The 15,930-nt window shown below is 40.8% G+C and overlaps 1 protein-coding gene across 3 annotated transcripts in view; it reads right to left on the bottom strand.

Moving 5' to 3' along the window:
• The window catches only part of LOC126298742 (protein lap1-like), a 176,419-nt gene that overhangs the window by 33,372 nt on the left and 127,117 nt on the right, over positions 1–15,930 (bottom strand). For all 3 annotated transcript variants that reach the window (XM_049990186.1, XM_049990185.1, XM_049990187.1), the window contains one exon: positions 2,360–2,494. In XM_049990186.1, coding sequence (XP_049846143.1) covers positions 2,360–2,494 — 135 coding nt within the window. The remainder of the gene's footprint in view (positions 1–2,359; positions 2,495–15,930) is intronic.

Below are 15,930 nucleotides of genomic sequence, written 5' to 3'. Positions count from 1 at the left end.
AGAAAGAATGGGACAGTTACCATTGTCAACTGCTGTTACATTTCGAAGCATGCAAAGCTACAGACTAACTCAAAGTTCATGTAATTGCCTCCACAAATAGCAGGCACGAGATAAACCAGAAACTCATGAATTTTCTTAGGTTTGTACTATTTTGTCATCTTGTTATAAACAAAAGAGTCTTATTGTCACTTTGTGTTTGAAAAAATTTTACTGTTGGAAGCATGAAAATCCCTCTCACACCATCAGGGTGGCAGAACTTATACAGTTGTCTAGTAAATGTCATGTCAAGTACAAAAATCCTGCATGTCAGCAATCACACATAGTATATTTTGAAAGTCTAGCAGTTAGACAATTACACACTCAATAAGATTCTCAGGATAACAAGAAATTAATTTTCCCAACAGGAAGTGTCTTGCTGTTAAGGCAATTCTAGCTGGGTGTAAGAAAAGTTTGTCACCACCCACATACTCTCAGGCCCACACCAGGAGAGAGAACATTTGTACTGTGGGCCACATTTTAGCTGTATGCAACAAGCAAGCATTGCACAAGCCATGGCACCAATGCATTAAAGCTCTCACAAAAACTCTGCTTAAGGGGTAACACCACAACAGAATTTTCAAAAAGTCTCCTTTTTTCCATAAAAGAGGCATGGAACCTTCTAAAATATGAAGCAAAAAGTCTAATCATTGAAAACAAATTTGTTCTATGGAATTCAGAGCTACTCCACTAGCACCTCAGTTGACACAAAACAGCCTACTTGTGTCAACTCGATACCCCCTTTAGTGTCTGGATACAGTTAGAGGCATTTGAAAACAATAATACATTAGCCTGGCTTCAGTATGCACTGACTTGTTTGTTTGTGGTCCTGTAGTACACAGTTTTGTCTTTCAAGTAAGAATGAGTGATAAGAAAGTGTACGCAGGCAGAAAAAGTAGCATAACATTATATTCAACATGACGTTACAGCAGTATGTCATCAAAGTGTATAAAGAATACATATGGGGCTGAGAGCAGTTTGGAAGGAGTCAGTGCCTCTGCTAAGAAATTGAAAGGTAGTGACTAGGATTTTGATGTGAATTGCAGATTTAACTATAGGATTATAAATTTTCTTCCTGTTTTCTCTGTTATTTCTCAACATGTGAAATATAAAATGTGCTGTGCAGACAACACATTCCAAGAATGAAGTCCTTGAGGCTTAGCTTTACAACAATTTTTGTTTGTCGAAATCGCCAAGAAGTTGTTATACCAAGTAGTAAGCTTATATGGAACTTATACAAAATCAACTGTCAAATCATCCTAGCAATGTGTCTGCTTGGTGTAGGGTTAAATGGAATTGTAAAGATTCGTGCAGTCATGGAATTGTTGCAACCAATATTTCAATTGCAACAGCAACAGTATGACAGGCCAGTTCTGGGACAGCAAATTAATCATAAGAGTTTTCGAAAAATAGAATTTTTTCATTTGTTCATATCCATAACACATTTCAAAACTTCAAATGTGTTTTTCTCAGCACCCAGCAAAACTCCAACACTTTTCAATCTTTCTATTTGAAAAATTTAACCACAACTTTGAAATATCATTCCAAAGTGAACCACAGAGGAATTTTAAATTAGTTAATTTAAAAAAAAAATATTTATTAGCAAATGACTGTCCTTTTTTGTGAAAACTGAACAATTTCATTCAAAGACTCGCCAGTTGCACAAGAATCAATCCCCCCCCCCCCAAGATTCACACTGGCATCAGTTATAGTGTATATGACAGATCACCTCAAAGTCAACTTGCCTTGGGAGAATTGCTGCAGTGTCCCCATATGTAATATTTTCCGACAAAATTTTTTGTAATATACTTACATGTTCAATAACTAAACCCCTCCCCTCCTCCCCCCCCCCCCCAAAAAAAAGTTCAAGGAATCACTATTTCTAAGGATATTACAGTGGTGTTACCCCTTAAACACCAGTGAGGACTCAAGTAACACACCCTTGATCAGTTTTTCAAAAACTGTAATTTCTGTGTTCCTGAAAAAGCACTTTGTATTTTATTGCATGAATTAAGAAAAGTTTGATTATAATTGTGTTTATACTTCTTTTTACACAATCTGGATTTTATTTGTGTAGCTGGATATTTTATTACTTCTGACAGAAGCAACTGCTATGGCACTTCCCACTTAAGACATTTTCCTACTTAACAGTGTCTAAATGAGATTTTACTGCATAGGATCATAATCATAATGTCAATTTCAGTACCTTCCAAAGCCACCTCTAATTATGAAGCAGATAATATTTTCAAAACATTAGTTTTAACAATAATGGGAAGCTATGAAAAAAAGAAATATTAGGAACATACACAACTGTGTAACCAACCTTGGATTCATTTTGTGAATTTACAGTACTTGGAAACTGTGGTATGGCTGGTTTCTTAACCTTTGCTTCCTTTATAACAACATCACTGACTGGCTTTGGCACCATCTCTTCAAGAAGTGGTAAATCTTCTTCCACCTGAAAATGATGATAAAAATTGTCAATTCAGACACCATCAATCAGAAAAAAAACCCTTATCAAAAGGGGATTTGGGGGGGGGGGGGGGAGGAGGAGGAGGAAGAGGATGATGATGATGATGATGATGATGATCTTCTTGGGTTCACTAAATCACTGATATGACTACACCTGCATATAACTATTATGACAACCACATGTTTTCAATAATCTTCCACTAAATCTTGGCAGATGTTGGCATCTATAGGTTAAATACGCAGCCCATTATTGAGCAGCATAATGTACAGATGCTAAGTATTAAAATTTGGGTAACTTTGGGCACAACATGCATCATTTCAAACATGGAGTACAGTGTCATCAGCAACTGAAATGTCAGAGAGGCTTGGGGATCCAAAATATTCCCCTCCTACAAGCTATTCATGATTCTTATTTCCACACAATGCCCAATTAAATGTGGAACCTCTTTTGTTTTTAGTTATTTGAATGTTTCGTGGTTCACAATTGCGACATCTCACTATGATATGGAATAAGTGAGTTATACAATTATAGAACACTTTCTCAGCAGAAAATGTGGAAATATCCTGACAATTTACATTTTTTCCACACCTATAGTTTTTATACGTAACTATTTTCTCTCCTCCCACCCCCACAAAAGAGAGAGAGAGAGAGAGAGAGAGAGAGAGAGAGAGAGAGAGAGAGAGAGAACGGCTGAAAGCAAGGGGAAACTACAGCCGTAATTTTTCCCGAGGACATGCAGCTTTACTGTATGGTTAAATGATGATGGCATCCTCTTGGGTAAAATATTCTGGAGGTAAAATAGTCCCCCATTCGGATCTCCGGGCGGGGACTACTCAAGAGGATGTCGTTATCAGGAGAAAGAAAACTGGCGTTCTACAGATCGGAGCGTGGAATGTCAGATCCCTTAATCGGGCAGGTAGGTTAGAAAATTTAAAAAGGGAAATGGATAGGTTAAAGTTAGATATAGTGGGAATTAGTGAAGTTCGGTGGCAGGAGGTACAAGACTTCTGGTCAGGTGACTACAGGGTTATAAACACAAAATCAAGGGATCACAAATTTAGCATTGGAGGGCAGTGTGGAGGGTAAAAATCGTAGAGGGAGACCGAGAGATGAGTACACTAAGCAGATTCGGAAGGATGTGGGTTGCAGTAGGTACTGGGAGATGAAGCAGCTTGCACAGGATAGGGTAGCGTGGAGAGCTGCATCAAACCAGTCTCAGGACTGAAGACAACAACAACAACAAATTCTTTAAATCACTCATCAGGTGGAAAAAGATTTTTGTGGCTGAGTGTCTAACTCCTTTCTGTAAATAATTTTTCAGTAAAGGAAACCACTCAACAAATAGAAGTGTTGAGCTGTCGACAGGCAAACGTAAAAGAGAAATAAATCTTACTAGCTTGCAAGTTTTCTTTCTCTTTCGTGAGTGCCCATCGACAACTCAATGTTTCTGTTATTCTGTAATTGCTCTCCTTTGCTCCAAATTATTTACATTCTGTCTCGATTTTCTTGCTTTAGCCACTCCTTTCTGTGGCACCCACAGGCTGAGTGATGGACAGTGTAAATCATTTCTTCTTCTAGAATTATATTTATTCATGTTACAGTAGTTTTTGAACTGTGATTGTTGACAAAAATCTTTGTAAGGGAGTAAACACATTATGAGGCTGTTGTCAGCATGCTCAACTTTTTAAAAAACTATCTACAGGAGGTTCTAGCATGGAAATCACCCATTTTCCCTCTTACATGCATTTGCACAATTTTTGCTCAATGACAAGTTACCCCAGAATAGGATGACATACAGCATCTCTTGTAAGCTTGCTGCATGTATTGGCAGAAGACACAAAACTGTGGAGTCTCATTTACATGTACATCTGATGAGGGTGCTGTTATTGAGGGAACAAACATTATTTCTGGCTGACTGATCACGTGAGACCAGCTAGCCATCCAATTCAAGCCCAAGCGGCCATGACACCTATCATTCTATGTGAGTCAGTCGATGCTATGTTCTGATCTTCACTGACAGACAGTGATCGTTCAGCAGATAGGACGATATTCGCAGAGTTACAGATAGTGTCAGTGACAATTCTCTTTGATACTGGTATGTCTATTTTCATAAATCAATCCTCACATTTCATTATTGGTGCTCTGTCGTTGGACAATGTAAAATCAAAATTATGGGTGTATGGACATCAAGAGAGTCCACTGGGAGGCCAAGTGCAACTTTTGATCAAATATAACCAAATGATAACTTATTTCAATACACACATAGTTGTGATCGCATTTAAATTGTTTATTTTTAGATGACCAGTTTTGATCTTCTAAGAGATCATCTTCATATCTCACATTTCTGGATGACTGTAGGAACCGTTGGCGTGGAGCAGGTCCACCTGTACAGGCATAGAGAACACTGCTGTAAGTGTACTGAGCACTGTTCTCCATACCTGCACAGATGGACCTGCTCCATACCAACGGTTCCTACAGTCATCAAGGAATGTAAGATCTGAAGATGATCTCTTGTACGATCAAAACCAGTCATCTAAAAATAAACAACTTAAATGCGATCACATCTGTGTGTATTGAAATAAGTTAAAATATTAACAGATCACTGTATTTCCTGGAACAATTTTCCAAAAAATCAATCGGACACAGCCGTTCCTGGTAGTTACAGACCCACCACCCGTGGAAAGCATTTTTAGACTGGACACACATTCTACATTCTGTGCATTCTACTCAACCTTCAGTGCCACGTGAAATAATTCAACTGGCACAATTGTTTTAGCCAGAGCAGGGAAGGCTTTGAACTTTCATGCCCATATAGAGTTAAAGCCAAAACTTTCAGACAGACCATGGTTCTTTAAAACCCATCAAATTCTACAAGCTTTCAGTAGAAGTTAGGTTACAACAGGCCAGACTGAAACACCAAGAAGTGCTTTTCCCCCCATCTCCTTCAGCCAATGGTCTTCCCTTGGTGGTAGTATGAAAGCCAGATGACTCCTCTCACTTGTGTGGCGGTTTTAGACTTGTGTTTGATGTGCAAGCAGAAGTTGATCCATACCTGTTACCACTTCCCAATGAGCTCTTTTCTAAATTCTCTGGGAGGTCAACTTTTCCCAAAATTGATCTCACAGAAACTAATTTTCAGCTTCTGTTAGATGACAAGTCTAGGAAAATTTTGATGTTGAACATCCATTTTGGCACCAAGTGGTACAATCGATTACTGTTCAGAGTAGCTGTATTTTGAAGACTTTTGGAACAAGCATCTCCTACTGTGTAAACTATCTGAATGACATTTTGGCAATGGGGCATACTAACGAAGAACATTTATGTAATTTGCATCTTATCTTCATGGTGCTCCCAAACAAAATGGTTCTTTTCTCAGCTTTTTTTTACATACATCAGATTCACTCTCAGTAAAGAGGGCGTTCGGCCCATGCATGGGTACATCAGTCATACACAAAATGTCAGTCCACAAATTAGTACAAGTCTGACAAGTGTTTTTGGGCAATGTTAACTATTACACTCAGTTTATCCCATGGGTGGTTGATGTCACTTACCCAATCAAAGAGTTTTGCCAAAAGTGGGTTGTCTTTCACTGGTCGAACGCTTGTCGAAAGGCATATCCAACCTTCAAATTGTGCCTTCAATTAACACCCTGTTTAATGACATCTCAGCCTCATTCACTATTAATCCTAGCTACAGATACCTCACTGCATGGCATCATAGCCATCCTGCTTCATAAGTTTTCCAATGGTACCAGAAAACCTATTGCATTTGCACCCAAAACATTAAATCAAGCCCATTAATCCCAGATTGAAAAACAGACACTGGCTAACATTTTTGGTGAGCACAAATTTCATATTTTTTTTGTATGGTCATAAGTTCCTTTTAATTATCGTAAGCCATTATTATCCTTGTACAGGCTCAAGGCTTAGTGGACCTTATATCTAGAAAACTATCTGTACAGTATTCACTACTGTCCATCCAACGAACATTAAAATGTGAACACTTTGTCTCTACTTCCCATGGGCCCAGACTCAGACATCAGCAGGCGGGAAACAGTCCAGATGGGAACCCAAATAGAGCAATCCTTTGAAGATTTTTCAATCAATTCTAAAGATGATGCAGCAGCATCCAGGTGTGGCCCACTGCTCCATCTGGTCCTCCAGCATGTTCGCATGGGATGGCCCACCAAGCTGCTGGCTACAATACCACTAGGAATCTGTCGCAATTTCAAATTCATCAGGGTATCCTGCTACTAATGCAAGAAAATGACAACTGTCTGGTGGTGGTGCCATCGTCCCTGCAGCAATGGGTGTTGCAGCTACTCTACTAGTCGCACTGGAGGACCATCCAGATGACAGAGCTAGTGGTGGGATGATCACTTGCAAGAATTTTTCATTCACGCTTTCAAAATGCAAACGGCTAAAGCTATGGTGCCAGTTAAAGCAGATTCAGCACTTAAAACCTTTTTAGCTTCTTACAGGTTGACAACCATACATGGCCATAGCCCGGCATAACTATTCCATGAGCATACTCATCTATCATTGCTGGATCTTTAATTCCCACTGTCTGAGCAAGTCAAGAGGAATAAATACCACTTCCTGTGGGGGCCCCAATGTGGGCGGGCACTTTCAGGAAGTCCCCTGGTTGTATTTAGGGGTGTACTGCAGCACCAGGTGGTTCTGATAGTGGCTGCACATGGGACACTGTGCAGACACTGCAACCAGCTTGAGCTGCTGCAACATTGACAGTCCCACAACTGGGCTCTTCAACGGCTCACCTAAGACAATGGGCGGCTGGTCCTTCCATCCCACCTACTACACGGAGTGGCCACACAAATGGATCTGCCTCATCCATCAGATAAACTGACAGGGCTGCCATAACAACACTGATGCAGACTGATTCCAAAGTTCCCCAGTTTTGGCCTCAGTCATTTATGTCTATGTTCGGCGAGGGTGCTGACAGCGAGGAACACACATTATCTCTGGCCAAGCGATCGTGTGAGATCAACTAGGGTGATTTAAGCCCCAGAGGCCATGAACTCTCACTCATTTTCTACAAGTTAACCAATGCTCTATTCTGCTTTTAAGCAACGGTTCCCTAGATCATGAAATTATCATTACAGATTACCAGGTAATCAATCAGATCTTATTGTTATCCAAGTTAACCAAGCCTGTGTGCGAGATTGCTAGAGTGCGGTTACACTTCAGCACATACAGACTGGTATACTTATGTGAACTAACCATTGTGGTGGTTTCCACCACCATCTATCAGTATCACCACATCTGTTCCACTATCCATTCATGACCGAGCGAGATGGCGCAGTGGTTAGCACACTGGACTCGCATTCGGGAGGACGACGGTTCAATCCCGTCTCCGGCCATCCTGATTTAGGTTTTCCGTGATTTCCCTAAATCGTTTCAGGCAAATGCCGGGATGGTTCCTTTGAAAAGGGCACGGCCGATTTCCTTCCCAATCCTTCCCTAACCCGAGCTTGTGCTCCGTCTCTAATGTCCTTGTTGTCAACGGGACGTTAAACACTAACCACCACCACCACCACCACCACCCACCACTATCCATTCACTTACCTGTCTTCAGCTTAGCTTGTATGCACGGTGAACTAATTGTGTGAATCCTTTTAATTTTAGTGTTGCTCAGGACAATTATTTTATTTTACTGTGACCTTATCGACTTTTGTTCCACGATGCCGTGTACTATGCAAGTGACCTTAGAAAAGTGAGTCATGAAACCATCTGCGAATCAGCAAAGAGAACTATTTCTTTTTCTTGGATTGTGATGAAAGATCATTTATGTATAACAAGAATAAGATTGGACCCATTCATTATACACTGGTATGAAAAACTTAAGGACAAAAGTAACTTTTGCATGATGTGTTACTCCCAAGTACCACAGCTTGAGGAAACTTGGCCCATACATAGAAGGAACTGCTATATTGTGGTGCAGAACAGAAATATGCACAGAGGTGCATAGAATTATACTTATATACAAAGACAATAATTACACTGAAGTCATGGCAATTTATGATGGTCCCCTGGGCATTACAACAGACAGGACGTGTGTGATCATGTTCTGCAGTGTGCTCTCATGCTGGCCACAAGGTTGGTAAGGAGTTCTTGTGGTAGAGCACTACATTCCTCCACCAGCAGGTCTGAAAACGTCTAGGTGGTCGTTGCTGCATGTGGATGTGCTGCAACCCGTCTCTTCAATGAATCTCATCCGTGCTTGATGTGATTTAAGTAGGGGGAACAGGCAGGCTAGTCCATTTCAGAAATGCCCCTTCATTCCAAGCACCCCTCCACCTGTGCTGCTTGATTTGATGCAGTCACACGCTGTCATGCATAAAAATGACACTGGGTTGGATGCACCCCTGAAAAGATGCACATGGGGAATGAGTACAGTGTCAAAATAACACTGAACCCATGAGTGTACTGTGTGATTTGAAGTTGGTATGCCCATGCAACATTATGCCTCCCCACATCGTAACACCTGGATCACCAAAAAGATCATGTTTGACAATGTTTCTGGGTACTGCTGATGTGCAGGTATCAAAGCAACACAACATACAGCAGAACAACCCCAAGCAGTCCCATGCATGAGATTGCATGCCTTGCAATCCTGTTAAATGTTACTGAAATTGCAACCACTGAACAACATGGATTCCTTCTTGACTGTTGCAAAATATAATGCATCGTATGCTGCTGTAGTTGACTATGGTCAACCACCTCCTCTCCTTTGGAGAGCAGTGCCCTGATGTGTAATGCTAACCATCCGTGTGAAACAATGCTATGAACAATACCAAACTCCTGGGCTACATTGTCATACTTTGCCTTTCTTACAGTTTCCAGACAATTCTTCTCCACCTGAAGTCATGCCTCTGGGCCACGTTGTGATAAAGACCACCACCACAGTGCAACATAACTGCTTGCTGATGGACACATCAGCTTTTCCTTATTCCTTTAACTATCTCATGTTGTTGACATTATAGTCACACTGACCTCACACCACGTCACGTCAATTTTTCAGTGCACTGTATGGGAGACCAAAAGGGAGTAGTTAATGTGTTATGTTACATTATTTATCTTGTGCTAAAGTTTTGCGGAACAGTATGTATTCCTGAAGTACACCTGTAATGATCGATCCTCACTCTAAAGATGCTGTTTTGTGAATACTCACATAGTTTCTTAATGAAACATCTGCATCCTATTAATTGGACAGAATGAAAACCAGTTATTGGCAAGATCTCTGATACCATACTGTTTGAGCTGCTCTATGAGAATATTGTGAACTGTACAATCAAACAGTTTCAACAAGCCTTAAAAGATACGACTTAGGAATATTTTGTCACTTAAATTTTGTATAATTTAATTTGTGAATTGAAAAATAGCATGATCAGTGGAGAGACCCTTCCGAAAACTAAACTGAAACTAAGTATCTTATTTAGAGAGAGGTGTGTTATGGTTTTTGCATACATAATTTTTTCTATACCTTTGAGGAGAAGATAAGTAGTGAGCCTGGTTGGTCTTAGTACTTTCCTTGTTAAGGAATGTGATAATCGTGTCATTCAGTTTTTGTAGTGATATCCCATGTGATAGTGATGAGATGCTTATGTGACTGAATACCTTGAATACAGGGGAAGAATAGAATTTTAGTACTTTATATATATAGTGTCGATTCTGTGACAGTTTTTGGTTTTGAGGGAGGCAGGATATGGTGTAATTGTAATTTGATGTTTTGAGTGAGAAATTAATTTTTTCACATATTCTATTGCTTTATCCCTTGAGTTGGGTTGTCCATGCTAATCTTTTGAGCTACTTCAAGGAAGTGATTATTTAAAATGTTGGCTACCTGACAGCTATCATTTACTAATTGGATATTTTCTCTAATGATAAGTCCTCAAATTCCATATTTGATTTCCCAGTTTCTTCTTGTACTATTGTCTACATAGATTTAATTATATTATCCGAAGTACTGATGTAAGACATTGTAGAGACATTTTCTTAATCACTTTCCCTAAAACAGCACAGTACTTCTTATAATATGTAGTCAGTTCTTTGTTTGTCCTAATCATTTCAAATAATGTCCTTTTCCTTGCACACGATGTTTTGATTCCTTTGTGTCTTATTAGTAGCATTCTTTATGGTTTTCCTGGGTAAGCAGCTTTACAGATTGATAGAAAACCATCTATGAATACATTAATAGGGTGTACAAGAGAGCACAGAAAAAATTCTTGCAATTTTCCCAGTTAAAAATACTCTTTTCCCGTGTTAAATTACATATTTCCCTTGAAGTTGTAAAAGTTGTCAATCCTTTGAATGGTAAAGGTTTTATACATTGGCGTAAAACTTCCCAAAACTTTAAAAAACAAAAACTAGCAAAATATAAAGTATTTTGGAAAGATCTCTGATACGCACAACATGTACACTCTATTACTCTCAGTCTGGCACTTTCCTATGTGGCTGGGCCTCAAAGTGTTAAGTTTTGAATGAGAGTCAAATGCTCCGTGATTTACGAAAACCTTCACACACTTTCATGCCACATAATACACCTTGCACAACAGGAAACTTACTTTGAAAGTAATGCTTCTCAAATCACCATCTGCAATATTTACCTGGAACCTGTTAAGTGCCCCACACACAAATGATGGATTGCAGCAATCCAAAAAATGTGATATTGCCTGTAATCTGTCACTTCCTCTGACATCTTAGACACAAGTGATTTGCCAAGCAATTTCAGTCACTATTATGAACATCACTGTGTTGAGAAGTTCCGCCATGGAAAATGAACTGCTGAGTTTAGCAGCAGTTGAAGCTAACTTCCATATCATCATGAATACTTGTAAAACATAAAATTAAAATATCAGTAAATGAGAATTACAATGAAACTTCCTGGCAGATTAAAACTGTGTGCCCGACCGAGACTCGAACTCGGGAACATCCCAAGTTCGAGTCTCGGTCGGGCACACAGTTTTAATCTGCCAGGAAGTTTCATATCAGCGCACACTCCGCTGCAGAGTGAAAACTCTCATTCGAGAATTACAATTTTTTACACTTGTTTTGAAACACTTTTCTAGGGAACTGTGGGTTACTTTACAGACTATATTACGTTCTTTACTGAAGCAAAATGGGTTGTGTACATCTTTTTAGTGTGCCAACATAGTTCGTTTTACGTTTCTTAGTCCTCAATTCATTTTTATTGTTTCTCTTATACGAGGGTTGAAACTTAAATAATAGCAACTATTTATTCACAACCAATACAAAAGAGTTAAATGTTTGCACCTGTTAATATCCTTCAAAATAGTCACCGTTGTGTAGAACCCGCTGCCAGCAATGTGGAAGGCGTAGTATACGGTTAGCATAGCCTGTTCTGTTGATGGTGCGAATGGAGCGGTCTACTGCCTGTCGAATCTCTGGAACAGTTCTGAAGCGAATGCCATGAAGTGGTTCCTTCATCTTCAGAATCAAATCAAAGTCACCATCACCTGCGACCAGCTTTGTGAAAGAAGCGTTGACACTTTCTGCGCAACCCGTCCATCATTTTGCACCACAATGGGCAGGCGCATACAGCACAACATTGGCTGCTCTGTTCGGTCAATGGCACTGGGAAGTACTGTACCATCCACCATACTCCCCGAACTTAAGTCCTTGTGACTTTGATTTGATTCCGAAGATGAAGGAACCACTTTTTAGCATTTGTTTCAAAACTGTTTCAGAGATTTGACAGGCAGTAGACCGCTCCATTTGCACCATCAACAGAACAGGCTCTGCTAACGGTATACTACGCCTTCCGCAGAGCTGGCAATGGGTTCTACACAATGCTGGTGACTTCTTTGAAGGACAGTAACAGGAGCAAACACGTAACTCTTTTGTATCGATTGTGAACAAATAGGTGCCACTATTTAAGTTCCAACACTCGTAATATAACTACCATTATTCCTCAACTCCTTTCTATTCATTAGTCTTACAATTTAACTGCAAGTATTTACATAGTTCACTCTATGTGTCTATAGAGATATTGCCAATAGCAGAACTACTGATTACAGAAACTCTTGTTATGAATTGTCAGGTAGAGTTGAAATGAGACAGGATTTGAGTATAACTATAACAGATTTCCCTGAACATTTAAATTAAGAATCCTGTTAACTTTACAGTAGGTATGTATGTCATTCTGTTTAGAAGTTAAAAATTTTAATAACGCATATAATTATTTCATAAATAACTCAAAATCATAAAGAGGAAGTCCACTGCATCATGACTATAAATTTCTATCAATTCTACTTCTATAGCACAAGCCTCAAAATGCAAATCACTGAAGAATCAGAAGGTTTATTTTGTATTACACTCCTGGAAATGGAAAAAAGAACACATTGACACCAGTGTGTCAGACCCACCATACTTGCTCCGGACACTGCGAGAGGGCTGTACAAGCAATGATCACACGCACGGCACAGCGGACACACCAGGAACCGCGGTGTTGGCCGTCGAATGGCGCTAGCTGCGCAGCATTTGTGCACCGCCGCCGTCAGTGTCAGCCAGTTTGCCGTGCCATACGGAGCTCCATCGCAGTCTTTAACACTGGTAGCATGCCGCGACAGCGTGGACGTGAACCGTATGTGCAGTTGATGGACTTTGAGCGAGGGCGTATAGTGGGCATGAGGGAGGCCGGGTGGACGTACCGCCGAATTGCTCCAACACGTGGGGCGTGAGGTCTCCACAGTACATCGATGTTGTCGCCAGTGGTCGGTGGAAGGTGCACGTGCCCGTCGACCTGGGACCGGAATGCAGCGACGCACGGATGCACGCCAAGACCGTAGGATCCTACGCAGTGCCGTAGGGGACCGCACCGCCACTTCCCAGCAAATTAGGGACACTGTTGCTCCTGGGGTATCGGCGAGGACCATTCGCAACCGTCTCCATGAAGCTGGGCTACGGTCCCGCACACCGTTAGGCCGTCTTCTGCTCATGCCCCAACATCGTGCAGCCCGCCTCCAAGGGTGTCGCGACAGGCATGAATGGAGGGACAAATGGAGACGTGTCGTCTTCAGCGATGAGAGTCGCTTCTGCCTTGGTGCCAATGATGGTTGTATGCGTGTTTGGCGCCGTGAAGGTGAGCGCCATCATCAGGACGGCATACGACCGAGGCACACATGGCCAACACCCGGCATCATGGTGTGGGGAGCGATCTCCTACACTGGCCGTACACTTCTGGTGATCGTCGAGGGGACACTGAATAGTGCACGGTACATCCAAACCGTCATCGAACCCATCGTTCTACCATTCCTAGACCGGCAAGGGAACTTGCTGTTCCAACAGGACAATGCACGTCCGCATGTATCCCGTGCCACCCAACGTGCTCTAGAAGGTGTAAGTCAACTACCCTGGCCAGTAAGATCTCCAGATCCGTCCCCCATTGAGCATGTTTGGGACTGGATGAAGCGTCGTCTCACGCGGTCTGCACGTCCAGCACGAACGCTGGTCCAACTGAGGCGCCAGGTGGAAATGGCATGGCAAGCCGTTCCACAGGACTACATCCAGCATCTCTACGATCGTCTCCATGGGAGAATAGCAGCCTGCATTGCTGCATGCTCTGTTGCCTGTGTCTATGTGCCTGTGGTTCAGTCAGTGTGATCATGTGATGTATCTGACCCCAGGAATGTGTTAATAAAGTTTCCCCTTCCTGGGACAATGAATTCACGGTGTTATTATTTCATTTTCCAGGAGTGTACTTCTTGATATAAAGGACAACTGCAGCTTTCACTATACCTCTCAAGAGCTGTTTGTAGTCTCTGGGTAACTTTAAATTCTAATGCAAATTTCTTACTCAATGTGGGCAAAGGAATGAATTGCATGCAATCCATCAGATTGATTGGGATTTTCATGCGAACAGTGGTTGGCCCACACACATGATCTACGAAGTAACTGATCATCTATCAGACAGATTGCTATGATCCATCACTCATGTACGGTGCCGTTTAGAAATGCAAACAGTCATGCTCATCGAAAGGAGCTTATTGTCATGAAGTATTGCATAGTCTTCATCCTAAAGCCTTTGACACATTTTACTGTTGGCAGATGCCTGTGTGTGCACTGTGTGTTGTTGCTGTAAATGGTGCATTTTCTTCGCAACTTAAGTTTTATTTTAGTGTTATTCTCAAGTTTATGTTTTATTGTGGCAGTTGGGGGCTAAAGTAATATTCTCTGTAACAGTATCAGTTCTTACCAGTCAAAATTATGAGAATTAAATGAAAACTAAACCAACGAAACATTCCTGGGAAACTAAAAAAATTACAGGTTTTTCCCAGATTTCCTGGTTATCCTGGGGCATATACACTCTGATCAAATTTGGAATTAACACTGTCAGATTAAACACATCCTTCTGGACACATTCCTTTAAGCTATCTGTTGTCTGTTAATTATTGTAACAGTTTTTTAGGATGCCACTGCATTTTAACCACATGATAAACATTTATATCACCGATTAATATGGCCTTGTTTCATGACTTGAGGAAATGTCCTCCCAATAAAAGTTTTAGGGGGATGTCTTTTGGTCAGCATAATATAAAGTATTAGTTCAGCACCAGATGCCATGCTCCTTAGACAGTACCAGTTCCAGGCCTGATTACTGGGTAAACTGATATTACAGTCACATCTTTCTACAACAGGTGAAAGGTGGGCCTTAGTTCACTGTTTTAGTAATAATGTATAAATATTTGACTGATGACTTTAGATGGGAATCTCCTGTTTCAATATTGGAGCAATTACCATCTTAGTGCTTCTGTTGAAAATCCCACTCCCAAACTGGAAAAGCGTGTTCTGAGCTTCACTTTCACCCATTTAATTATGTGCATTAGGCCCCTAAAACTCAAAACATTGCGAGGTTGTGCACAAACGGTCTGTACTTGAACAATAGTAATTCCATTTGCCTACCCACTGATTGCAGATGAATATTCTTTGCTTCACAAAGTGAAAGGTTGATTCATTATATTTCTTGAGGTATGTAGAATAGATCTCTCAGCTATTTGGTAAATTTTGTTAGTGATATTCTTGGTGTTGTTTTAATGTTTAAACATAGCCAGTTGGCTGAAGAGTATCATGTTGATCCTACTGAGAACAAAGTTTGGTAGCCTCCTTTCAGCAGCTACTCAATCTGGTAACTGGAACCAGACTGAGAAGTCATCAGTGGGGAGAACATCAACACCCTGTACCCATTTAGTGGGGAGTCTCCACTTTCAACAGCTGAGATACAGAGACTTAATTCTAATTTCTCGGTGTTGTTTTAACATAGAAAAATAATCCAGTTGATTTTGTGTCCTGATTGATTACTGCACATGAAACGTGCATATACTTTACACCAGGAGCCACACCTCAGTCAAAGTAATGCTTGGAAAACTTACGGCCAATGTTTTC

This window comes from Schistocerca gregaria, chromosome X (genome assembly GCF_023897955.1).
Source record: "Schistocerca gregaria isolate iqSchGreg1 chromosome X, iqSchGreg1.2, whole genome shotgun sequence".
NCBI classification, from domain to species: Eukaryota; Metazoa; Arthropoda; class Insecta; order Orthoptera; family Acrididae; genus Schistocerca; species Schistocerca gregaria.
The sequence above is the reverse complement of the archived record's forward strand: the minus strand, read 5'-3'. Positions and strand labels throughout refer to the sequence as shown.